This window comes from Onychomys torridus, chromosome 1, assembly GCF_903995425.1.
Source record: "Onychomys torridus chromosome 1, mOncTor1.1, whole genome shotgun sequence".
Classification (NCBI taxonomy): Eukaryota; Metazoa; Chordata; class Mammalia; order Rodentia; family Cricetidae; genus Onychomys; species Onychomys torridus.
The window spans coordinates 174,308,681-174,336,149 of NC_050443.1; the positions used below are offsets into that span (position 1 = coordinate 174,308,681).

The 27,469-nt window shown below is 46.6% G+C and overlaps 1 protein-coding gene across 2 annotated transcripts in view; it reads right to left on the reverse strand.

Annotated features, from left to right (window-relative positions):
* Positions 1–1,989: 1,989 nt before the first annotated feature.
* Positions 1,990–27,469, reverse strand: part of Gpam (glycerol-3-phosphate acyltransferase, mitochondrial) — a 62,827-nt gene continuing 37,347 nt past the window's right edge. For both annotated transcript variants that reach the window (XM_036172731.1, XM_036172723.1), the window contains exons 6-22: positions 25,837–25,950; positions 23,499–23,645; positions 22,829–22,925; positions 21,914–22,050; positions 17,356–17,455; positions 16,850–17,062; positions 14,951–15,064; positions 14,734–14,819; positions 13,736–13,851; positions 11,411–11,481; positions 10,539–10,803; positions 10,086–10,228; positions 8,893–8,970; positions 7,971–8,111; positions 7,021–7,210; positions 6,106–6,164; positions 1,990–5,462 (exon numbers count right to left, since the gene is read on the reverse strand). In XM_036172731.1, the coding sequence (XP_036028624.1) occupies positions 5,346–5,462; positions 6,106–6,164; positions 7,021–7,210; positions 7,971–8,111; positions 8,893–8,970; positions 10,086–10,228; positions 10,539–10,803; positions 11,411–11,481; positions 13,736–13,851; positions 14,734–14,819; positions 14,951–15,064; positions 16,850–17,062; positions 17,356–17,455; positions 21,914–22,050; positions 22,829–22,925; positions 23,499–23,645; positions 25,837–25,950 (2,188 nt within the window). In that variant the 3' untranslated portion in view covers positions 1,990–5,345. The remainder of the gene's footprint in view (positions 5,463–6,105; positions 6,165–7,020; positions 7,211–7,970; positions 8,112–8,892; positions 8,971–10,085; positions 10,229–10,538; positions 10,804–11,410; positions 11,482–13,735; positions 13,852–14,733; positions 14,820–14,950; positions 15,065–16,849; positions 17,063–17,355; positions 17,456–21,913; positions 22,051–22,828; positions 22,926–23,498; positions 23,646–25,836; positions 25,951–27,469) is intronic.

Below are 27,469 nucleotides of genomic sequence, written 5' to 3' on the forward strand. Positions count from 1 at the left end.
CCAGGATCGCAAGAGTGGGAGAACTAGACCTGACCCTCACCAGCTGCAGCACACAGGAGAGCAGCAGACCCTGCAACCCTCCAGGGTACCACACTAGAGTGAACCCTGTTGTCAGGAGAACAGGTGAGCCAGCCCTGAGGATGTAAGAACAGGAAACCTGACCCCAAAACACACACACACCCTCATATGCCCCCTACAGCAACTGGCAGAGCCCTGCACCTCACCTGGGCAGTACAGTGGGGCTAGCCCTGGTGGTATGAGTGGGAGTGAGCTGAGCCGGACCCAAGGGCCTGAGAGCAGGACAGGCTCACTGGAGGAACTGGCCAGGGTAGAACATGTGAGGCAGGGGATTGGAGAGACATTGGGGAAAAGCTGGCAGGCTGAGCAGCCCAGCTAACGCCAGGCCCAGGCCCCACCCTAACATCCACCTCATCTATGAACTGCTAGCTTTCTTATACAGCCCAGAACTACCTGCACAGGTGCCAACCACATTGGGCTGGGCCTCTCTCCATCATTCATCACTCAAGACAATTCCTCAGACAGTCACAGGCTCATCTGGTGAGGCAATTCTTCAGTGGAGGCTCCCTCTTCCCAGGCTGTATCAAGTTGACAACAAAGACTACAGAGGACACACTGTTACCCACTGACTGATTTCTCTTTCCCCCCAAATGACCTTTCTATTACTTTTAGCGTCTTGTAAAATTATCTTTTGGGTGATAAGATTTTATTATTATTAAAACAGCAACTAGAAACCCATCACTGAAGGTGACCCTCCTGAGTGAGCAGACAAGAAAAGCAAAATACATTTATATGGAGATAACACCCAAATGCAAAGATGTTGGAAATAAAAAGTTAAATTCCACCCTAACCAAATGGGTGTGTTCCAATGTCCATTTTAGGCATACTTTCACAAATTAAGTCAACTCCACACCTCCTGTGGAAGAGAACGTCCATGCAGGAACAAAAATGAGGCTGGAAGGTGACTGCAGATGCTAAAATAACTTGTAAATGCAGAGTTGGAAGCCATGTCTCAGGCACTCGAAAGGGAGGTCCACCATTGCCGCACACCTGTCTGCCGCCATCTCCAGATAGTCCTGGGCAGCTACATCTGGTGTACTCTAAGGAACTACGAAATACCCATGCTCTCATAAAACAAATCCCTTATTCTTTAAGAAAAAAGTCAGCTAATATTGTTGAGCAACTACTATGAACTAGGGAGAAAGGTAGGCCTTCACAGTACTTTTGGTAAAGTCGAGTATATCTATGAAAGGTGGGTGGCAGAAAGCACACTAACAAGGCCACTGCAACACAAGAGCATCTCTGGGATGTGAGCAGGCATCCCCATCTCCAGTGCTCCATCACGGCTGAAAGGCTGTGAGCCAATAACATCGGGCTGGGAGACTCACAAGTTGATCTCAGGTTACCAAGTAAGCATTTCAATCAAGTTCTCTATGAGGTCCAACGAGCATGACGCAGTGGACAACATGAGACTCCTAACAACAAATCCCAGACATCAACAATGAGTTGGGGTGTCTGGTGGTCGTCATAGCTTCAGTGGCTGTCCCGGCTGTCCCGGCCGGCAACTGCACTCCACAGCCACCAGGCTGCAGCCAGGAGGGATTTCCGTTCCTCAGGCACTGGCTCTCACAGCCTCTAAAGGAAATTTACCTAGATCTCTGTCCTTCTATAGAACTCAGGACTCAGAGAGGCTGAACAGTAAATAGTTGGCCTCTCCTTTCTCACATCTCCCAAACAAGGGGGTCATCCTTCTGCTTGGCCCCCACGTAAAAACCCTCGCTACACTTAGCTCCTCCCTACCACTTCCTCTCAGCTAGTTGCTAACTCAGCCTCCCGACCCCAGGTTCATTTTATTTCATCAAACAAATGTAACACGTCTTTACATTGTTAACAAAAGCAGCAGAAACAAACATAACACAGCTTTACACAGTTAAAATAATATTCCACAACAGGCTGGTTTTTTTTTTTTTTTTTCTGGTTTATTAAAACAGAACTCCATTTCCATGCTTCTCAGGATACACCATCATCAGGCATAAAAATGCGTGAGCATTTCCACAGCGGTGTCACTCACAAAATCATACAGTGCTAGTCTACAATAGTGTTCTTTTTACAACCATCTAGTGTACTTTGTACAATGGGCAAATGCTGTAACAAACACCTGGTAGAGAGACAGTTAGCCCTTCAGCTGTTGGGAGGTAAGGTCAAGAGTCTCTAGAAGCAGTCATTGGTTGTACTAAACTAAATGCCAGATGGCAACTCTCAGGCTCCTAAAAAAGTGTTTTTAAAAAACAGATTTACATCCCATAGTAAGTATTATAAACCTTAAAGATAGGGTCTTATCATTTCAAAACACTATAGTTATCTACGGATAAAAATCTGCATTCAATTGTGCAGTGTTCTCTTCTAGATCTGAATTAAAACCTTTATTGTTTACCCCAATTAATCCTTGTATTAATTCTGCTACTTTCAGTTTTAAAAGGCCAGGGCCATGGGAAGCTGATTTCCATCAAAGGAAAGCGCTCCAGCCAATGTTCTGTGCTTACTCTTTCCAACAAGGAAAAATAACATCCACTCAGTGCATCGTGGACGATACAAAAGCATGCAAATTCTGCCTCAGCGTCACTGTTTGTGACCATTGGTCTGCTTAAAGAACTAATTAATGTAGTTTCCCAAAATGTTTTCCATGGCATGCAGTGAGGTGTCCCAGAGGGGAGAAAGGTCCTGAGGTCAAAACAGTTTGGGAAATCCTAGGTTCTGCAGGCTTGTGTACTGCCTTTCAGCACTAAAGTGCACTGTAGATTTCCCAGGTCTCCCCAGAACCCAGACACACATGTCAGAGCCCTCACATGATACACATGAAACGAGGATGCTTCCATTCACTGCCATCCCAAATGTGTTTTCTGTACTCACCCTCATGACTTCCAGGTTTAATAGAGCCAAGAAGGGTGCAGCACATTCCTGGTTGCACTCACCTTAACACTAGTTTTTGCCTTCATTGTCCTTGGAATTAGAAAGCAAACATCCCTCCCCTCTCTGAATTACTTGGGTTAGCCTCATTTAAAAAGAGTGCAGCTTCATATTGCTTAGTATTAGGTTTTGTGTTATTTAATTTAAATTGACTCACAGTCTTCCCCTGAAGGGCATGCATTTCAGTTTGACAGAAATGCAGTAGAGTAAACTGTAATAAATTATATACAAGCACCTAGTTTGTTTAATCTTCCAAGGAAGCCACCACTGCTGGAAAACAAGGGGACATCTCTATTAGCAAACAGGGCGCCTGTCGGGCTTAGTGTGAAGCCTTCTGTTTTCTTTCCTTTCCCTAAGAGGCACTGAAGAAGGAGTTGTGCTAAATTAACTCTAGGGTTAGCTTGTCAGGATGAGCATAACTTTGGTTGAGATTTTTCTTCCTTAAAAAAGGTTTCAAAGCACCAGTTAATTACAAAAAGCATGCATACTGATCCTCACAGTGAGTTAAGTGTCTGCGACAGAAAGTGAGCTGCAGTCCCTAAAATGAAACTGAGGAGAAGGGCGAGCACAGCAAGGGAAGTGCATGTTTCTCTGCAAGAAGCAGGCTGCAGAAGCAGCAGTTATCTGCAGGTGACAGGCAGGCAGGGCAGCAGCACCCACTAGGAGGTCAGGTCCACAGCTTTGCAGCCACCTGACAGAGGGAGCCACCTTCAGTTTCCATTTAGAGGGTAAAGAAAGAAGAAAGACCCAACAAAATGCTTGAGTCCCCAAAAGGGTCTCCCCAAGGGAGTGAGCCAGACCCCTGCGTACCCTCAAGTACAGCCAGGATAACAATACAGAAGGCTAAAGGTGACCATCTCTCCACACTCAAGTTACTACAATTGTCAGTGAACTGATGCAAAGGAAAGGGAGATCTGACATGCACAATTGGGAGGGTGCAGACCCCCACAGCACAGCATTATTGCCATGAGCTCCAAACCAGCCATCTCATGCACTGTGTAACACCAGGCAGGATCCCACCCTCCCTGAACACACACATCTCTCATAGGATACTATTAGTGTTGAAAATTCAAGTTTAGGAAAGTACAAACCTCACCCCTAATACTTTTATAAATCCAAATCATCTATGGAACACTCATCAGAAAAATCCCTAATTCCATAAAATCAAAGAGATATGGATAGAAGATTGTTAGAAATTGTATTGTCACATGATCATTAAGAAACTGCCATAATTACCACAAATAACTAACAATTATGCCCCTTGCTCACAAAAAGGCACCTACCCATTGAAAACAGAAAATTTTCATAATTATTTGCCTTTAAGTGGCAATGGAGTTTGGGTATGTAGCCCATACAAATGTCTAAAGAACCAAGGATTCTTCTCAGAGTTTAAAATCCACAAAGGCCTCCAACCATCTGCCACTCTGTAGGGTCACTCTGCATGCCACACAGGCTGCACAGTGCACCATTTGAGCACTAGTCATCCAGCCTGGGGTGCAGCACCCAGTGTGGGGACAGTGTCTGGAAACCTCAGGTCAGCAGGCGGCAGCCAGTGTGCCACAGGCCAGCAATCCCTCCAGCCGAGCTACCAACCAGCACAGCTGACTGGCTGGAGGGCCCCTACGAGGCAGAAATGGCCATCATTAAAGGGTGGGGAGGGTGCGGCTATCAAACCGTGGGCAACTCTAACACTGCCTGGACATTACAACTCAATGGCACTTTGTTGTGTGAGCAAAGCCTCCAGTGGCACCTTCCTGGCCAAGTGCACCTTCAGCCTTTCAACACCAGATGCCCTGCTGACACTGGGTCCTTTGCCACAGTACCTCACTTTCTGCCCTACACGGTATCGTCTGCTTTCGGGCAGCTATTCAAACACGTTGGAGACTGCCAGCCCAGGGCAGAGTCATTCCTTAGTAAAGCACTTGAGATGAAAGGGCTCTCCTCCAGACCAGAGCTCCATTGACAGCGAGAAGATGGAGATGGAGAAACATTATTACACACTATACAAGAATCAGTACCACATACACTTCTATGTCCATCACAGTAACTAGTCCTTAAAAGTCAAACTTAAAATGTGAATCTTTAATAAACTCCAAAATAACTTACTGAGATTTCACCTAGTAACCTAGTGATCAGGAATCACAGATGGCACTGGCCCCAAGTGCTCTGCACAGGCCACTGCGACTGTGTTGGGAGGAGCGCAGGTCCACGGGGGTGGGCAGAAGGCACGCATCTTCCTGGGGGTCTCCTCGGAGTAAGGCAAGCTGGGCCACACCAGGACACCTGCCGCTCTGGGTCCGACTGGAGCCTTCGAGGGACTCATCATGAGCCCCTCCCTCGCCGTAGGTGCTGAGAGATCCCTACAGTACCACAAAACTCAGAATATACTCCAGGAGCTTCTGCCGGTTGCACTGAGGTAGGAAAGTAGCACTCAGTTCTAAAACAGAGACTCTCTTTTGCTTGGTCTCTCTGAAAACCTGAAGAGAGAGTTAAGAGAAAATACAAGTCAAAAAACAAACAGGGTAGAGGGAGCACTTTTGTTAGCAGCCCTAGACATACGTCCAAGACCCAGAAAGACTCACACTATTCTCTCAGTTAGGACAGAACGCTGTAGGCTGCTTCGCATAAATGCGGTATGGAGATTTGCACATCCAGTGCTAGCACTATAGGTGTGTGGGTCTGATGCAAGCATGGAGACGTGAGACAGGGAATTTCAGGGAGTTCAGCCAGTGCCTTGGGTTTCGCAGCTTATATGAGAATAAAGTCAGAAACAGACCCTTATAAAAAGTCACATGCAGCTCTGTGGAGCTCATCATACATGAAGGAAAAGAAACCTGAGGCTAATTCTAGCAATGTTAGTAAACGTGCAAGAAAATAACAGACTATGGAATAGTTAACTCTGAATGTGCTCACTGGCTGTTACTTATAGTTTGGGAATGAATGTGAAACCTGAAGAATCCTGAGACATTCAAACAAGCCTTCAATGTCTTGCCCCAACCCTCACCCTAGGAAATACATTCCCAATTAGCCCAGCAGAAAATGCTTCTTCCAGATCCCACAAAGGGAGAGCAACAGATCAAGCCACATGAAACAAAGGCCAGCACAATTGTGGACACATACCCCGATATCCTTAAACATTTTCACAGCGTTCTTCACAAGACAGTATGTGGCACTCTCAGCTGCAGAGAAACAACAAGGCCTGTCAGTGTTCAGGCTCTGCACACACAAGTCTCTACATCGGAGATTACAGAGTGTAAAAGCAGAAGTCCAGACTGGAGCAAGCTCCCTACTGCTACTGGCGACTACCACGGCCTCCTTCAATGACCTCCTCTCTCTTTAAACCTATTCTATCATCTGCTAATGCAAACAGATTTAAAGAGAGGCAGAGAAGAGAGACGGAAGACACACAAAGCATCCGTCTTGCAGGGTTTTGTGAGAAGCAAACAAGATGGTGTATAAAAGTTTTTTTAAACTGGACAGTGATGCAGAGATGATTCTTAGGCCCATGACCACACACGAATCATGTCTAGGGGTCAGGAAACAAGATTTCTAACCCACGTTTGCTACTGATTGGCCAAGGGCCTGGGACAGGTATTCCTAAAGTGGCATGAAGGGGTTAACTGTCTCTACATGTCTCTGGCTCTGAAAGCTGACTGTCCTACAGACATGCTGAGGGCACACACTAGGCTGGGTGCCCACCACCTGGATCCAGACAGGCACAAGGAAGCACCTGGCAAAGGAGCTCTTCTGTGCCAACACTCAATGCCCTTCAACAGCCAGGTGAAAGGGAGGTGGCACCTGCACAATGGAAGACTACACCGCAGACAGAACCACATGCAACATGTATGAACCTCACTCATCATGTGAACTGCAGACGAAGAACACATAACTGCACCATTTAATTTATATGACATACCATGGCAGATCTCGGGAATGAAAGGTCAGCATAATTCTGCATTTTTTTCCCAATTTCCCGAAATTAACAGATAATAGGGAAACAGTTTTAAAAGAAGCCAAAACAATGGCTCCACATACCATACACTGCCACATTCCTTTCTGTTCTGGTGATGAGATATCTGTGCAGCTTCTGCAGGTACTCAGACTCGGGCACCGGACCACTGAAGTTGTGGACAAAGATGGCAGCAGAACTGTAGGCCTCTAGCAAGGGCCCCAGGAGCCTCTGGAGAAAGGTGATGAACTGCTGGTGTTCCTTGGATTGGCTCACCTGAGTGAGAGAGGAGGCAAGGTCACAAGAAAGGATGGGACAGCAGAGCCAGCTGCTGGGGAATCTGGGAGGACCCAGTACTTAAGAAAATGGTCCCTCCCACTAGCCCTGCATGAAAGGCCTCTGCTGCCCCAGCACATGATTAGGAAAGAGCAGCTGGGATCAGAATACTCTTCGGTGCAATCATTCACACCTCCACAGACTTGAGGGGTGTGTCCATTCAACAGTCATCTATCTAGAAGAAACCACCCCAATTGGCTGACAGGAGTATAACAAACTGTCATCACTGAAAACACCTGGACTAGAGGCTGAGCCCTCTAGGGTTTGCAATCATGCATGCAAAAAGCAGGAGCAGCTACTATATATTCAAGTGCGTGAAGCAAGACCACTGTGCAATGTGAAACTATTAAAACCCAAATGGAAAGAGGGGTGTCTAAGTGTCATTTGGAAACACAACCACTGCCCTGTGGAAAGTGGGTACAAGCAGGTAGCAGGTGCCGCCTGAACCTCTCTCGGAAGTGCTAAAGTTGCTTCCTTTCTTCTTCCTACCTTTTCAAATCCTCTCCCCTTTCCACTTACCAGTCCCCAAACTTGACAATATAAGGCATTAACTTTAATGACTTTACTAGGTGAAAGGTGCCAGAGCTGGTTAGAGCAGGCTCAGAAGCACTCTGGACATGAGTAAGTCATCAGTCCCTATTGTCGAGCTGCAACATAAATGAATGCTTCACTGTCATATACCCAGCATCCTTCAAAGTACCTTCAGATAGCAATCTCGCTGCTCCTCACCAAAATCACTGTCTTCATCTTCTTCATCACTTCTCCAATTCAAGGGTTCTGGAAGCTTCTTGTCCCACTGCTGTTCTGTAAGACCAGGACTGACATCTTCCTGGTCATCTTGCTATACCAAGAAGATGGCTAAGAGTAATTACTATGCCTAAGCACACAACCAACCACCAACCAACCCTGACAAAACAATCCTCTTCTCAGACCCTGCCTCATCCTTCTCTGCCTCACATCCCTCATGCTAATTTTCAGCCTTTTCTGAAGTCAAAACCACTGGAAGGCAGCAGGGGAGGACAATGGAGCTTGAGGGAGAGCTACAAGATGGAACTTTCATATCTTCCGAACTGCTTTCCCACTGCCTCTGAACTACACCACATCTGGCAGACCAGATCTGCAATCTCAAAAGATAAAAATGATTACGTGGAAGCTACAAGTACCCTAATATGTTTCATGTCTCATCCCAGAATCAACTTCTGGATGCCAGAGAATCAAATCACAGTATGTTTTAATCTAGAAAATACCACTTACAAAAGAAATCCAGCCGGGCATTGGTGGCACACGCCTTTAATCCCAGCACTCGGGAGGCAGAGGCAGGCGGATCTCTGTGAGTTCGAAGCCAGCCTGGGCTACAGAGTGAATTCCAGGAAAGGCGCAGAGAAACCCTGTCTCGAAAAACCAAAAAAAAAAAAAAAGGAATCCAAGTATTAAACAATTCCAAGAAGACACTAGTGCCCCATTTTTACTGTCCTCTCCTCTCACCTGGACACAAATACACAGCAAGGTACCTTACTGGTAGAGATAGCTGGCAGAAACACTGGTTTAAATAAATAACTGGTAGAAAAAAAAATGAAGAACAAGAAGCGAAACAAAGAAAACACAAAGACGGTGCCCCTCACCTCTGCCACGGTAAGAATGCCGTACTGGATGAACTTTCCCACCGTCTCGTGACAGACTTGGTGAAATGTCTGGCAGGGCTGAAGAGAAAGTCATTTCAAGGTGAGTCGGCCTTGTCTCTCAGAGGCGGCAGGGCAGCGTGGTCTTTCCACCCCACCGCCGCACCCCCCCACCGCCGCACCCCCCCACCGCCGCCGCACCCCCCCCACCGCCGCACACCCCCCCCACCGCCGCACACACCCCCACCGCCGCACACACCCCCACCGCCGCACACCCCCCCACCGCCGCACCCCCCCCACCGCCGCACACCCCCCACCGCCGCACCCCCCCACCGCCGCCGCACACCCCCCCACCGCCGCACCCCCACCGCCGCCGCACACCCCCCACCGCCGCACACACCCCCACCGCCGCACACCCCCCCCAGAAAGGCCTAGGGTCTCTGCTGCCCACTGTCTTGATAAAGGATCACAAGACCAGAGAACGGAGCCCTTTCCAAGGGCAGTGCATGGATGTGGTCCCAAGCACAGTCAGAGCTCTGGAGCCCCATGCCCTGAGTGGGGAAAGCCCTAGAAGGACCAGCTTCCCGGACCTTCAGAGGACTTCTGTGTCTTGTTCTATGACCTCTATGCAGGAGCTATCTCACAATGATGATAGCTCACACAACTCATCAACAAGGAACACAACACTCCAATAACAAAAAATTCCCATAAAAAAACGCGAGGCCCACTTTAGGAGCCCTGTCTGCACACACCCCTCCTGTCCTGCCACCCAAGTGTCAACCACAAACAAAAGGCATGTTCAAGAAGACCACATTCAAAATGTACACACTCGTGAATGTCCCAATAACCAGTCATACAGGAGAAAAATACAGGGTAAATATAGATTCTACTTGGTTTTGAGTATCCGAAATCCGCTCACTATGCAGGCCTCAATTTAAACATCACTGTGCATACAGTACCTTGGGGTCTGACTGCCAACTCCCAGCAATCTCTCATGCCTCAGAGCCAGGGCACTGGGCACTCAGCCAAACACAAACCAAAACAGTCAAGGCCAATCTAGGTTAGTAGTCCCTGACACTCTGAAGTGGAACAGAGAGGTGCAGCAACAGGACACACGTAAGAGAGAGTAAAGGTATTTCACACTTACATGCACAGAATCAATAGAAGATCAGTAGCATGGAGGAGCCTTCACTCACCAGAGAAATGGTGCCTTCATTAGAAAGAAGGTAGCACAGGCTGGCCGCCTTCCGCACCAGCTGCTCCTGGCTGACCAAGCTGCCAGGGCCACTGGCAGACCCTCCTGAGCCCCTCTTGTTCAGAAGTGCATAAAGGCTGCAGGCTGCGGAAACACAAGGGACAGTGGAGTCCCCAAGTGAAAATAATAGTCTGCAGTAGCTAGAGAAATGTAAGCAAAACCCCACAGAACCCCATTCTCTAAGAAGCTCTGGTCCTCCCTTCTCCCAACTCTAACTCAGCTCCACAGTAAAAAGTGCAGCGCAGTGAAGGGTAACTCCGTGGGCAATAAATATTTCTACTGGAGACTAAACTCCAGTGGGTCATTCCCGCAAACAAGGTGCTGGCAACTAAACCAACCAGGCTTCCTGTGTGTTCCAGGCAAACCTCTGAGAACGTTTCAGGCCCTAACGTACCTATGATGGCTTCCATGATAAAGACGTGAAGTACCCCGTTGCTGTAGAAGTTGAGTTCGAAGACTGATGGGACAGTTGTGCTGGGGGTAATAAAAAATTCATCCTTCCTGCTAGTGTGGGTGATAGTGACACAGTTTCCCAGAAGCTGAATAGCATGCATGACGACATCTTCTGAATTCCCTGAGAATCCCAGGTCAAAGTCCCGAGCCAAGACTTCCTCCTTCATCACAAAGAAGTCTTCCACCAGTGTGGAGAGGTGAATTCCCTACAGAGAGACAAACACGACTGTGACAGCACAAAGCCTGATTCCCCAGATTTCCCCCTGCTGTGGCTGGCCTGCGGGCACACACAGAAACAGGCCCAGACGTCACATCACAGAACCTGAACACAAGGGATCACAAAGGGAAGGAGACAGTGCGAAAGTAGTGCCAAGTGCTCAGTGAGGACCCATTTCAAACATTCACATCCCGAATGTTTGTTTGGGGTCTATCTACAGACCCCATGTCTGGTGTCAAGAACTTGACAATGAACATCAAAGTCACAGTCTCTCCCATGGCAGAGCTACACAAGTCTACTGTGGAGGGCAGAGGGGACTCTAACATACAAAGCAAACTTCCTGGAACCTGCTCTCCACCAGAATGCATACTATGTGTCATTGAAATACACCTTACTTAAGTTTACTACACCAGAGCAGCATCCTTCTGCTACATGCGTTTAGTCTGCCTCAATCTCATGCAAACTTCTTCCCTCACTAGGCTGGTGAACCCTGGGCAGGGCGCTTTGCTTCTGTCACGGATTATCACACAGCCTCAGCTATAACGGGCTGACAAACACCCAGGCTTCCTACTGAACCCCCAGGAGCATCGACATACCTGCCTGTGTCTGTAGAGGAGCAGGCAGGCCACAATGTGGGTGGACATGATAGCGCAGGACTTGCTAGCAGCTGGAAAGAAACAGAGCATCAGTTGGCCTTGCTCTAACCTAAGCGAGAGCTTGGAAGTACCTTAGCTTTAAACAGGAGCATGTGGAGCTAACCATGTCTTCTACTATATTTCCCATAACTGCACCTTACAAGGGAAATACAACTGGATTTGCCAGTGTTCTGGTACAAAGGAGCCTCTGGTACAGCAATCACTAGCCAGGAGACAGCATTCTATGACAGGTCCACCTTCATTCAATTCAGACCAATGAAATTAGATCACTAAACGAACCTCTTTACTGAAATATCAAAACCCAAAATGTAGGCACACTCTGGAACTCTAGGGGCCCTCCACTGTGCCTTGGCCTGTTGTGGGCCAGTCTTATGTCCCTCTTCTTGTGGGTCTCCATGTGTAAAATGAAAGTTCAAGAGCAAGGAAACACACTTGAAGCCATAAAATCAAGGCTCAAATTCTAACTTCTACACTAACTGATTTCATGACTTGGAGTGAATTCATAAACTGAGGAGCCTCCATTTTTTAAAACATGGAGACACACACTGGGCTGCAGGAAATCGACGGCCTGGGATGCTCAGCATGCTTGCATTTCTCTCCTCAGTGTGGCCCAGAGAAGCAGGGAGGGGGACATGCAGAGACATTAGAAAACTGATGTTTTGGAGCTCAGAACTTTGAATTTGTAGAAAATTATCATCATACAGAGAAATATGAAACAGAGATGCCATTTCTGAGTCTTTTGAAATGACAGTGAATTTAGAAATATCTCACTCACAATTAAAGCTGCCTCCAGTATTTGCAAAGAACCCAGCACCATTTTACAGCCATTAGGAAAAATGTTTACAAGAAACTTAAAAACACCATAATCAATAGAAAATAGTTCAAAGCCACAAAATATTTTTAGAGACCAGTCAGCAATACCACTGATTATCAGGGAGTAAATTTGCTATTTACTTCATTTCTATTTTCCAAACCTTTGACAATTAGGAGGAATCTGTTTGGGCATCCATTATCTGAGGTATGGGATACACTATCATACATTCTTAAGGAAGAGTTCTCTGGGCATACACACACACCACTCTCCTCTGGCCAAGAGTCTGGGAGGAAAAGCAGCAGCCACAGTGGGAGAATGGGAGACACCAGCTGAAGGAAGGACCCCTAAACACTGTCCGTAGGAGGGATGACACTGACCAGAAGTGGCCCGGGAAGTGGCAAGGAGGGCCACCAAGGGCTGAGCCCCAGGGCACCACGGTGCTATCTTCGGGTCTTCAAGAGCCACTCCGATCCACAAAGCTGCACTTGGAATTTAAGGACAGCTTGGTGGTGGCTGGCTTACCCTCTGCTCAGGGTTAACCTGGACGCAATGTGTGCACAGCTATTCCAGGACAGCAGCAGAAGTTGTCAGAGTGCAGAGCCACTAAGGGTTCCATCTGCATTCCCCACAGCTAATGCAGCTTTAGGATGGGGAGCCACTCAGGAGTTACTGAATTAAAAGTGGGGTTAGAGGAGAGACGCCCAACTATAAGCCCAGCCATCATGCCCCACAATAGTTCAGGCACAGTGTAGATGTAACCATCTTGTTAAATAAGAAACACAGAGCCAATTGCAGAGTTAAAAGCCAAGAAGTCAGAGCAATAGTTAAAATCTATAAACCTTACTTACCCTTCACTGACGCTCCTATCCTTCCCTCAGCAAGAGAACTACTTCCTATGTCCTGTCTTTTTTATAGACTTTCTGTTCTGCCTTCTCATTGGTTGTAAACCCAGCCACATGACCTCCTCATCACTGCCTGTCTGTACACACCTCCAGGTCTTCTATGGTTGGTATTGAGATTAAAGGAGTGTGTCTCCATGCTGGCTGTGTCCTTGAACACACAGAGATCTACCTAGCTCTGCCTCCCAAGTGCTGGGATTAAAGGTGTGTACCACCACCACCCAGCTTCTGCTATGGCTTGCTCTGACCCCAAGGCAACTTTATTAACATACAAATAAAATCACATTTCAGTACAAATAAAATATCACCATAGCACACAGTCCTAAGCACGTGTTAGTTAAGAAGCATGAGAATCCCGGCATGGGGACTCTCTTACTGGACACCTTGGGTGTCCTGCTATGCTTCTCTTTCCTTCCAGGGTCCTGCCCACTACAGCCTTTGGAAGAGGGGACAGACTCAAGAGGACTGCCCTGGGCACACTCCAGCCTGCACAGCCTACACTGCTCCCACAGTGTGAACTGGGAACAACAAAGTGTGGGTTAGTCAACTTACTGAAGAGGATGTGCTCGGCCAGGTTTGCAATTAGCCGTCTTCGGAAAGCTTCATCTACCGAGTTTCTGGACTCGTTACCAGATATGTCTTGATTTTCATCAGCAGCATCATTAGGCCTAAAAATATTTGTAAAATCAGCCTCCTATAGCCCCACACTTCAACTTATTTTTCAGTTTATTTTTTTGAGCATTTCATTCTGTTGCCCAGGCTAGCTAAAACTCACTATATAGACTAGGCCCTCCTTAAGCTTGCAGCTCTCCTCCTACTGCTGGGGTGACACATATGTGCCACCCCTAGCCCTGTGCTCACAATCCTGCCTCTCAACTGCTGGGGTGACACACATGTGCCATCCCTAGCCCTATGCTCAAATATAGGACTAATTTCTAAATGTCTGAATAGCTCTGATCACTACTTAAATTTATATTATAAATAGATCATTTATCTGGGTTGTTTTCCTCTACAATATAGAGCCTAATATGTTTTTTCAGACAGAATACTTTATTTATTAATGACTAAATAGTCTATTGATACATCACTTCCAAACTCACTGACAGAAAGAATTCAGGAAGCAAAAGATCATGTTTTAGAACATCTGCAAGCTCCACATTTTACCTACTATAAAGGGAAGGCTCTAAATTACAATGCTCTTTCAGTTCTGCAAAATTCAATTACTATCAAACACTCTTTTACGAATCTCACTCACTTACAATATGCATAACCCAAGCGAGCCTCAAATAAATTCAGTTAAGACATTCAAAAGCATAAATCAAATAATCCAACAAGATTCACAAAATCCAAGCAGTTTGATTTGTAATTAGACAAAGCCTACACCGGGGGTGGGGGTCAAGTGAGTGTGTTCCCACATCCTTGATCAAATCAGGACTGTCACTGCACTGAGGATGGGAAGAAGGGGCATGCTCCTACTAACGCTACCCTGCTGTCCCATGCAACGCGGAGACTGAGAGTTCCAGGATGGTAGCTCAGGCTGCACACCCTACCTTGTAGGAAGGATAGCTGGTAACAATGCTTGCTCCAGAGAAAGGGGAGCAGACACAGGTTTCTGACTTTGGCTTTCTAAATATTCCTGGAAAAATTAAAAGAAAGGAAAAAAAACCTTTCATAACAACATATAAACTATATTTTGGTCTTCAACAGTTAAAAAAAAAAAACTGTTTGTGACACACGCTTCAGGCCAATGCTTTAACAGCCTCTCACCTTCAAGGAAAATGGTTGTGCAAAATCCACTCTGACATATCCGTAGTTTTTCCGCAGCATTCTGATCACGCCTCTCGCCACACTCCAAAGACTCTCATTCTTCTTGGGCTTGCCCTAGACACAACAGTGAAGGGGAGGGTGCGCTGCTGTGGTGGTGTTTCTTCTAAGGGGCTTTCACTATGCTATCCAAATCTGTAATGCTGCAACACTGCAGCCCCCACCCCAATTGCTCAGAGACAGCCATGAGACACCATGCCTGGCTTAGAATAAGTTTTTAATAGAAACTTGAGTTCTATCTTGGTAAAAAGACAATGACAAATAGAGAAGGAAAAATGAGTGACTGGGAGCCAGGGTTGTCAACCTTCTGACTCTAAGTGGGTTGGGCCACATTCTACCCTGGGATCATGTGACCCACAGGCACAGACTGGACATGCCTGACTGCTTCCACTGAAATCTGTCAGAAATCTCTAGTATTCAAAGATGCTCATAAGATACAGCCTCGTCCTTCGGGGGGGAGCGGGGAGGGACTGAGCAAGCATGCTATGCTGGTACATTTAGTATGCCTTCCCTCAGTTTGCAAAGCTATAGCTCCAGAACAGTGAAGGACAAATGACATCATGTCCTGGACTCCAGCAGTCCTGGAAGCTGCTCTCCAAGTACTAAAATTCAAAAAGGAAGAAGAACAGAGGTGGAGGAATGCCAGCCAGCCTCATGGTGGCCTTTCCACTAACGAGAACATTTTTTTTAGAAAGTATTTTCTTCACAAGTCATCCCACACGGCCCACACAGTGATGGTACAAACTGTCAAGAGCCATCAGCTAGCTATAATTCAAGGTCCATCCCTTATTTTTAAAGCCTCAGCTGTCAAGCATCCTAGAAGTTCTGACACACTGGAAGCAGAATTTTTGAAGCACATACTTTGCCCAAGACTTCCACACTAAGTCAACAAAACTGGATTCCTACGGCCCTCGCACAACGCTGGGAGATGTGCTTGATGTCTAGGGCAGTGTTTGTTTATAAACAGAGTACACTCAGACTTCCAGCTATCGACCCTTCCTTAGTACACACAAACCAAAGGGAACCCGAAGGGCTCCAAGAGCAATGTGAGCTATGTGTGTGATTCATTCACAGTGGAATCGTTCCCCTGTGGGGTCTGAACTGTACTCAGCAACAAGGCTGAACCTCACAAGTGCCTGTGCTTATACAGGTAATAAGATACAAAAGAACCACATACATTATTATTACTATTATCATTATTTTGTTATTATTTAAAGTTCAGCAATGGAGAAAACCATCTTTCTCTAAGAGGTTGGACAAGCGGCTCTCCTGGAGGGAGCTAAAAGGAAGGGTTTGGGGAAGCCTTCTGGGGCCCTGATATCATTCCTTCTGCTGGGTGCTGGTCACACACGTGAGTTCACTTTTTGATGATCCAATCTACGCTTATTTATGACTCATGCATCCCTTGGTAAGAGTTCACTAAAAAACTTGCTTCCTTTTCTCATATTTGTTTGCAGTTGCTTTGCCAACACGACCCAGCCAGTCTTTAGGCTTCCCTAATATTCACTCACAATCAATCCACAGACCTAAGAGAGAGCAAAGCATGGATAACAACTCCAACCCCCCCTGCAAAGTGGACATCACTGACAAGTGGCTTTCCACCTGCAATCCCATGATCAAGGCCAGCAATGATGCGAGTTCACGTATGTCTCCAAGCCCAGGGAAACACAGGAAACTCACTCATGAGCTGACAGACAAGATGAAAGCAACCTACCAATGCCCACTCAGGCAGGTTTCAGATAGGCAACAAGAAAAGCCATGTTTAGCAAAATGCCACTCTTAGCTAAATATAAAAGCAAAGCTTGAAAGGCGAAAATGGCCTTGTGCAGGCTGGCTCCTTACCAATTGTTCACCGTTGTAGTGACCTTCGATTATCCGATCATAGGAGATGCCCACAGGAATAACGAGGATGTCAGGGATGGTGTTGGAGGACAGAGTATCCACCACCACTGACAATAGCCCTGCCCGAGCACAGGAGGTCTTCCCACTCCGGGAGCGGGTGCCTTCCAGGAAGATCTCCAGGAACTGCTGCTGTCGGAGCAATTCAACTATGTGCTGAGACAAGAGAGAATTAGACCTGGGCTAAGACCGCATAATTCAGATGAGCTCAGAACAGCTGAATCTTAAAATAAAACACGGGGGAATATAACTTCATCACTGACTGAACGTTTCCCCATGTTCATGACTGCAGAGCATCCCACCAAAGGTGTATTTGGGAAATTACAAAAAAATAATCACTTATATCTATGTAGCTACCTCCCAAATCAAAGAACAAATTTGTAAAACTCTGTTGCCTTCCTGTGACAGCTAAAACTATGGTGTTGAGGATAATTAGAGGCCATACGCACCCCATGAAGTAACGCTCTATAGAGAATGTCTTTGCGTCCATCTGGGGTTTCATCAAGCCGCCTCCTTATGAAAAAGCCCCCAAGCTTGTGAATCAAGGTACTGCAAATGAGGGAATGAATGAATTATTTAGAAGGAAAAATGTAAAAAGAAAACTCAAATGTCAAAATACTCTTAAGCATTTTCCGTTCAGATAGAAATTCCATATGTTGATAGTGGAAATGCAGAAGCTCATTTTCCATGTTATTGACATGCTTCACCCATTCCTTGGCCTTTGGAGTATCATTGTGTAACTTCTAAGCCACAAAGGAGTTCTGATGTGATGTCATCTGCAAAGGTTACAGCACAGCTTTGAAGATTTTGGAATGCTTCTAAATTTAAAAGGAGAGAGTCACTGCCTTCAGCTGTGTATCTACTGGTGAGTCCTCCAGGCTCTGATGGGAAGCTCCGTCAAGTGGTCACACAGATGGGAGTCCTCCAGATTCTAGTGGACAGTTCCATCCAGTGGTCACACAGATGGGAGTCCTCCAGGCTCTAGTGGACAGTTCCATCCAGTGGTCACACAGATTGGAGTCCTCCAGATTCTAATGGACAGCTCTGCCCACTGGTCACACAGATGGCAGTCCTCCAGGCTCCAGTGGACAGTTCCGTCCAGGGGTCACACAGATGGGAATCCTCCAGGATCCAGTGGACAGCTCCGCCCACTGGTCACGCAGATGGGAGTCCTCCGGGATCCAGTGGACAGTTCTGTCCAGTGGTCACACAGATGGGAATCCTCCAGGATCCAGTGGACAGCTCCGCCCACTGGTCACACAGATGGGAGTCCTCCAGGCTCCAGTGGACAGTTCCGTCCAGTGGTCACACAGATGGGAGTCCTCCAGGCTTCAGTGGACAGTTCCGTCCAGTGGTCACACAGATGGGAGTCCTCCAGGCTCCAGTGGACAGTTCCGTCCAGTGGTCACGCAGATGGGAGTCCTCAGGGATCCAGTGGACAGTTCCGTCCACTGGTCACACAGATGGGAGTCCTCCAGGCTCCAGTGTACAGTTCCATCCAGTGGTCACACAGATGGGAGTCCTCCAGGCTCCAGTGTACAGTTCCATCCAGTGGTCACACAGATGGGAGTCCTCCAGGCTCCAGTGGACAGTTCCGTCCAGTGGTCACACAGATGGGAGTCCTCCAGGCTCCAGTGGACAGTTCCGTCCAGTGGTCACACAGATGGGAGTCCTCCAGGCTCCAGTGTACAGTTCCATCCAGTGGTCACACAGATGGGAGTCCTCCAGGCTCCAGTGGACAGTTCCATCCAGTGGTCATACAGATGGGTAGCCCTGGTTAAACTAAATGGCCCACGGCCTGGACAGATAGTTCAGGAGTTCAGAGCACTGGCTGCTCACTGAGCACCCTGGTTCAATTCCCAGCCACCACATGGTGGTTCACAACCATTCATAGCTCCAGTTCCAGGGGATCTAACATGCTCTTCTGAACTCCTTGGGCACCAGGCACACAAGTGATGCTTATACATATATACAGGCAAAACATTCATACACATGAAAGAAATAAATCTTTAAAATAATTAAACATACATGGGTCACACATAAAATAAAACAGAACTAAAAGCCATGAATTTGAGAAAGGGACTGACTGGTAGGGAGCGGCGGGGGAGGAGAAGAGAGGTAGGAGAAAGGGAATAATCAGAATACTCTACATACATCTATGAAACTGTCAAAACAAGATCAATGGCTGAGCATGGTGGTGCATGTCTTTATTCTCAGCACTCAGGAGGCAGAAATTAGGATTTTCAAGTTTAGCCTGGTCTACATTGCTGGCCAGCCAGAGCTACAGAGTAAAACCCTGTCTCAGAAAGGGGGGGGGGGGGGGGGTGAAATTAACCAATAAAAAAAAATTTTACACCCTGTCCATTCTCTCCAGACACAGGCCCATGGAAAATTTGTAAAGTGAACAAATATCCTTTGGGGAAATACTCTCAAATTGCTCATGTATAAGAGGGTCCCTATTATAAGAAAAATTTTATCAAACTGAAATCAAATATAAGCATTTTTACAAAACAGGAAATGGCTGGAGAGATGGCTCAGCAGTTAAGAGCACTGGCTGCTCTTCCAGAGAACCTGGGTTCAATGCCTGGCATGTATGTGGCCTCTCAGAACCCTCTATAACTCTAATTCCAGGGGGTCAGGTCTCCTCTTCAGTCTGTATGTTTAAAAAAACAAAAACTAGGTTCATTTGCACATGCAGGAAAAAAGTAATTCTGCTTCCTCCCCAAGTCTCTTTCTGCAACCCTGATAAGCTTGGATATGAAGCTGAAAGTTTGTAAATCAGATTTCATGGATTTACAGCCTCCTCCTCCTGGACTTTTCAGACAGACATGGGTATTTGTACTGGTGGACGTAAGCAATATTATATTACAATGTTAACATTTTTTGATCTACTCCACAGTCTATATGGAAGTCAGAGTAAGATTTGGGTGAAGTGTAGAATCACTCTGAAATCTTTCAGAATAATTCAATGAGTGAACAATATACCCTGAGATGTGTTTTGTCACTGTGGAGACTTAAATCTGATGAAAGAAAACTGCAAACAGACAAGTTTGTCTACAATCCGTTACATCTGAAGAAAAGGCAGGCGAAGCAGGGGCTGGCATGAGTTCCTGAAAAGAAATGTTCAAACGAGAATGATAAACACTTGACACTTAACAAAAAGCCTCGCTGAGAACTAGAGCAGAAGGAAGTGAGTATGTGAGCTGTCTGACCACAGGAGAGCACCAGCAGTCACCACCTGAGTGTCTGTGTCTGTCTGTCTGCCTGCCCCGCCCCCTTCTCTGTCTCTCTCGTCTGTGTGTGTGTGTGTGTGTGTGTGTGTGTATGTGTGTGTGTGTGTGTGTACGTGTACGTGTGTGTGCACGTGCGCATGCACAAATGAAGCCAGAGCACAACCACAAGAGTCATTAATCAAGACCTATCTACATTTTGGGACTGGATCTCTAACTGGCCTGGAACTTGACAAACAGGCTAGGCTGGCTGGCCAGAAAGGCCCGAGGTTCCCTGTCTCTGCCTCCCCAACACTAGGATGACAAGATGACACCACCACACCCTGACTTTCCCTCACCTCAGGTAGGTCCTCAAGCCTGACAACAGCTTACCAACTTCACCATCCCCAGCCAAGCTTTCTGATGATTTTCTGATTCAGCTTCTCTGTTCCTTGGTTATGAGAAAAGATGCCCTTGAGTGTGACATGGGTGTTCTAGTCCCTGGGAAAGCATATCTGTCCTGTAGGCTCCCACCTCAATGTCACCATGCCAGCTGTTTGTCTGTACTCTTCGAGGACTGAATGTGTCTTATCCATGTCTGCTTGAAGCTCATCAGGACAATTCCCACTGACTTTGACTGATGATGCCAGTCAGACTCACTGCAGCAGTCTGGGGACCAGGAGACTGAGGCCACAGGACTCTGGATGCCACTGTGGGAGGCCCTGCCTGCAGTTTCTCTCTGTGTTCTAACTCAAGTCGGGTCACAGAGCTGGCCTCGGTGCTCTGTGCTGCTTCGAGTTAGGCGTTCCATTCCTCAGCCCAACCCAGTACTCACTGGCTCCTCCGTGACCTGAATGGCAGACAGCAGATCCAGTCTCCTACACCTCTGCTGAGCCCCACGTCTAGGAACTTAGTTCACTAATTCCTTTTCAGTCTGCTCTGCCCTCCTCTCCAAGAACACAGCCACACCTCTAATGTAAGCCCTCATCATCTGCCTGAACTCTCACAACAGAATCAGAATTAACTTCTTCAAGCCCAGAAAGGCCACTCAACATACAGGTCTGAACTCATCAGTGTTCAAAGGCAGGACGGATGCCAACCTTAGCTTGGCGCTGCTTTTGATCCAGCCCTTGCCACCTGTGCAGCTGCACTAGGATTCCCTTGGGCTTCCCAGTGCACACTCCAACGTACCGTCACTTTCCTGCTACCGTGCTCTTGAGTCTCCGCCTTTGAACACACTGTTCCCTTTGCTTTGTGTTTCATTCGATTCGCTACATCATGAGGTCAAGGTAACAGCAGGGCTACTCCTAACACCCTCATCTGCTGTGGGGCCAGCACCTAGCCTTCTTTTGACAGGTCTGGGACCACATCTCACCTCATTGCTTTTTAATAGCCTTTCCTCCACCTGATAAACACTGTCCCCCAAATTTACCTAAGCGCAGTCCAACATGTAGCCCACACAGAAATATGGTGATGAACAATGCCCTGTTTTGTGTACTAGCCAAAGGTTACACAATGAAGCATTACTTTTTTTTTTAATAAAAAGGCTAGTGCCATTTTTATATCATGTATCAAAATATAATAAAACAAATCCCAAATTCAAACCAATCTTTTTTTTTTTGAAACAGAGACTCACTATATAGCCCTGGCAGACCAGGAACTTGCAATGTGGACCAAGATGGCCTAAAATTCACAGATCCACCTGCCTCTGCCTCTCAGTACTGTAATTAAGTTGTGTCCGACAGGTCTGACAGACAGGCTCTCTAATCCCTTGCATTTCAAAGGCCGCTGAGCTCACCTGAAGATGGGGATGTTGAGGTTGTTGCCCGAGGCGATGTACGGTGCCTTGATGTTGTGGCAGAAGAGGATGAAAGTGAGCAGCAGGTAGTCGATGTGGGATCTGTGCACCGGCAGGAACAAGAGCGGCAGATTCGTCTACGGCAGAGGGAGCGCCAACTTTAGAGCTCGGGTGGTAACAGCTGGTCCCACTTGGCTACTGCATTTTGGTTCCAGTCATCCATCACTGGCTAACCAATGGCTCGCTCTCTACAAACATGCTCCAGTAATTCTGCATGCCCTAATAGCTAGATGTAAGATCCACCACCACAACAAAGCTACTAAAGAGGGAAGAATAGGTGAGAGTCCAGGCTGACCACACCTCTTCTGAGAGGCGGTCTTCATTACGGAAAACGAGCAGAGGTTTGTGGAGCCAGGCTTGGTTTAAAACACTTAGAAAATCAGCCGGTGGTGGTACATGCCTTTAATCCCAGCACTCAGGAGGCAGAGCCAGGTGGATATTTGTGAGTTTGAGGCCAGCCTGGGCTGCAGAGTGAGCTCCAGGACAGACTCCAAAGCTACACAGAGAAACCCTGTCTCGAAAAAACAAAAACATAACAAAACAAAATACTTAGAAAATCACTTACTATCTGCGACTTTGGTCAATGGTTCCCCCTACCTATGCCTCTATTTCCCTGTGTATAAAACAGGTATTGTGTGACCTGGTGTTCAGGTTGTTGCGAGATAACTTATAAAAAGAATTCTATACATTTTTGATAGGCCTTGCTTCTCTCCCAAAATGCTACTACAGTTATCACAAAGTGGGAAGCTTCCAAAAGGCTTCCAAACCCTGACTGCATGGAGGAGATACTCTGAGAGAGCTCACAGCATACCACACACTCAGGGAAACAGTGTGATGGGGCACAGAAACCCTTACCTCGGTTGCGGCTTTAACCATCTCCAGTTGACCCTTGTGAATCTGAATGTTCCAGAAGAAGCTATTGAAGAGCTTTAGCAGCACCCAGCCAGTCAGCCTGAAAGACATAGAGCATCTGAATGCACACAAACCTAGGCAAACATGCACAGGCTGTAAATCTACATACACCTCACTTTTGCCTTCCACAGCTTCTGAGCCTACGACCTAAGAGCACAAGTAAATGACTTCATGTGTGCACACTTAGGTATCTGGACTAATGAACGCGTGTTCTAACGTAAACACACACTACTCACAGAAGTACCTCCTCACTGTGGACTATGAACACATTTTCCTCTGATAGCACTTAGTCCTTCGAAGGTGAATAGCCACACTAAATTCGTGAGCAAAAGGATCCTTCTAATACATGCAACCACTCCCTGTAAGACACTAGACTCAGCCATTTGAGGAGAACAGACGACACCCAGAATAGAGTGGCTGCTACCAATCAGCAGGGCAAAGGTGGATCGAAGCCTCCACTGAGCTATTTCACATTTGAGTGGGTAGATTTAACACTGAAATACATTAACATCTTTTGTTCGTATCTTGAGCTAGGAAAAGAAGATCCAATGTTCTAATCTACTTGGTGGAAACACGCTGGCCTTGGCCTCAAGCAATCCATCCTCTTTAATACCTGATCATTCCTGGGGAGACAGTAGCAACCATTTCCTGCAGGATCTTTCTGGCTTTCTTTTTCACTTTCTGGATGGCTTTAGACTGCTGCTGGGCAGATCCATCCAGGTTCAACTCAGCAGCCACTTCAACAATTGCCTCTTCGACTCTGATTTGAAAGTAAAAGACAATGAAACTGATTCTACGTCACAGGACATACTTGGTATATTCTAAACTGTGGCTATAAATGAACAGGGTGGGAAAACAGACTAAAATGTCCACTGTCTTCAATATGCAGAAAGAGCTAGTATAGCGGCAAAAGAGAAAGCTCAAGTGAGGACCATTAGCCCCGGCTGTCTATCAGAACTGATGGCCAGGGCCTGGAAGGATGGCTCAGTGGTTACGAGTATGTACCGTTCTTGCAGAGGGCCTGAGTTGGATTTCCCAGCACCCACATCAGGCAGCTCACAACTGTGATTCTAGCTCTAGTGGATTGGTCATCCCTCTGGCCTCCTGCTACACAGACACACACTCATATATACATCAATAACAATAATAATATAAAACATGGGCAACACATTCCTAAGCCAAAGAATCCCTTAGAAATCTGGACAGGCCTAACGATTTTACTCAGATTCACTGAGTGACTGGTATGGAATTTGAATGCCCCAGTCATGTTACACTTTAACAAAGGAAGGGAAAAGGTTACTCCTATATACATAACCCACGAGGGAGCATGTTCTCAAAGAACATGCAAACTTCGTGTAAATGGCTTTATGTTATCTAGTATAATAAAGTTAAAAAAAAAAAACTGCCACAAAAAGTCAAAAGTAATGTATGATTTTTCTTTAGAAATCATATCTGTCATTTGTTTATATTGTCACAACACTAGAACTGCCTATAAAACTGAGAAGCAGCAAAATGGACATAACTATTTATTTTTTCTTTTTTCCAACTGAACCAGTCATTTTACAAAGGCAGAGCTCAGGATCAAAATCAACACAGCTGTAAGAAATGTGCTGAAGAAAAAGTTCCTCCCAGTTGGCCAGATCTTGTCTTGACTTAGAGCATCTCCACCACCCTAGTTACTTGGAGTTTTAACTGTATGAGCCTAGGATGCTTCTTTGGATGATATCTAATGTGATCTCTCCACTGTCAAGTATTCAGAAATTCAGTTAATGTGTTTTCCTAAGTACTACTAAGAACCAACCAGCACTATTGGGGTTGGAGCCACAACCCCTGGTAGGGTTACAAACAAACCTTATGAACTCCAAGTTTTCCGTCACCCCATCTCTAGTTTCTAGCTACAGTGAAGAGGGCCACACCTAAGAGGCAAAGTAAAGAAACTCTCACCAAAGCTCCCATGCTTAAGGGCCCAGAAACTCACCTCGCAAAGTATGGAGCAAGCCAAACTTTAAATAAAGGTAAATGGAAGGCCTTGGAGTCTGCCCCCCTTCCTAGCTCTCCTCCCTTGTTTGGCAGAAACTTCTCCCCAAAGAGACAAGAGTCTCTGAAACTCCTAGAATCCTGGCCGGCAGGTAGAGAAGGCTGCTGGGCCGGGACTAGAAGTCCTGGCAGCGTCAGGGTCTTCTGAGGAAGGCTCCAGCTTCCTGAGCAAGCTAGTCACTCTGTCCTGAGTGCAGTTCCATAGCTCATTCCATCTCCCTCAGCAGGAGAACTCTGACCCTGCTACTGCTTTCTCTCACTCCCTCATTAACCCCTGCAGTTATTTACACCCCAAATCATTTCCTCTTCCCCTCAGCTTCTCCAGTTTCTGGCTGCATTAGGCAATCGCTCTCCTGGGGACTGGTACACATTAATGAAGGTGTGTGGCTCTTTTCCTTGGTAGTCTGCTGAGGTCAGCCTCCCTCACAGGTAAACATTTTCTCTGAGAACAAAAGATCTTATTCTCCAGGATGGAAGCAGTGACCTCCTACTACAAGGACTTGGCCTTAGGTACTCAAATACCTTTAGGCAAAATATCAAGCACTCCTCTGTGGGCTATCGAAACAGAAAATGGGTTGCCCCAATATTCATATTATAGAAAACTGATGGGGACCCTATGCATATCTGTACACATCTCTAACATTAGCTCACGACTTGCTTTTCACATTCTAGAAGACTATTCAGTCCACAGTCCATAAAACAGAACTGTCCCTACATCGCACTCTTCACCACACCTTCCTCCCCTGACTTGCCTCAATTTCTTTTGTGGCTTAACACTTGCTCAGAAATGCAAACATTTCCCTAAGGACAAAAGCGGGGAAATCAACAGAAGAGACTTAACTCCCATTAAGTCTCCCATCCCACTGCCATACATCCAACCTGTCCCCACCTTGTCAACAGTGTCCCACCCTCACCTGCTGCTGTTCAGTACATTTTCAGTGACACCAGTGGCAAACATGCCCTTGTGGACATCCCGCTCTTGAACAAAAAGGATGTAAGAAAGACGTCTTGCCAGCCATCCTCGGTGCCTGCAAAATACACACAAACCTTCTCAGCAAGTACTCCACGACACCTACACTACAGAGTGATTTTTCACCCAGCCAATGGTCCTAGAGGTCAAAATGCTATGAAGTCATTTTGACTCATAATTGCTTTCGTATATTCTCAGGTAAAACTGAAACTTCAGGGCTGGAGAGCTGGCTCAGAGGTTAAGAGCACTGGCTGCTCTTCCAGAGGTCCTGAGTTCAATTCCCAACAACCACATGGTGGTTCACAACCATCTCTAGTGGGATCTGATGCCCTCTTCTAATATGCAGGCATACATGCAGTTAGAGTACTCATTTACATAAAATAAAAAAAATTAAAAACCTGAACTTGGAAACTGTTTGTCAATGCTTAAATTGTTTTATTTTCCTGAATAGTAATCTAAATCTAAAAACATGACTAGATTGCTACTCACAACTCCAGGGAGGCTACCTAGAAAACAGGACCCTAAGAAAGACACAGGGATCGCCCAATGACAGAGAAATGGATGAGATCTACATGAACAACCTGGACGACAGTGGGGGTAATGAAGGGCAAGTTTCGAGGGAAAGAGAGCTTAGGGGAGCAGGAGATCGCAGCTGGATCAAGAACAGAAAGGGAGAACGAGGAATAAGAGACCATGATAAATGATGACCACATGGGAATAGGAAGAAGCAAAGTGCCCAGAAATCCACAAAGATACCTCCACAATAGACTACTGGCAATGGTCGAGAGAAAGCCCGAACTGACCTAGTCTGGTGATCAGATGGCCAAATACCCTAACTGTCGTGCTAGAAATCTCATCCAATGACTGAGGGAAGCAGATGCAAAGATCCATGGCCAGGCCCCAGGTGGAGTTCCAGGAGTCCAATTGTCGAGAAAGAGGAGGGATCGCATGAAGGAGAATTGTTGAGACCAAGATTGGAAAAAGCACAGGGACAAATATCCAAACTAGCGGAAACACATGAACTATGAACCAAAAGCTGTGGAGCCCCCAACTGGATCAGACCCTCTGGATAAGTGAGACAACTGAATAGCTTGAACTGTTTGGGAGGCTCCCAGGCAGTGGGACCCGGACCTGTCCTTAATGCATGAGCTGCTGTTTGGAACCTGGGGCTTATGCAGGGACACTTTGCTCAGCCTGGGAGGAGGGGACTGGACCTGCCTGGACTGAATCTACCAGGATAAGTTGAATCTCCAGGGGAGGAGATGGGAATGGGGGGTGGGTTAGGGGGAAGGCGGGGGGGGGGGAATGACACAGGGGAATCCATGGCTGATATGTAAAATTAAATTATAAAATAAAATTAAAAAAAGGAAAATTTGACTTTATCACTAGTACTACAGAGGCAAACAAGTGGGTTGTTAGTCATTAGCTGTGTATGGGCAAGAGTAGGCAGAGGTGTGCACAGCTTAGAGATACAGCTATAGGCTACACAAAGTAGACTTGGAGGTCTCTTCCCAACACAAAGGGCCACTCTGTTGTTTATTAAAGCATTCTTCCAAGACAAGCACTGACTCTCAAAG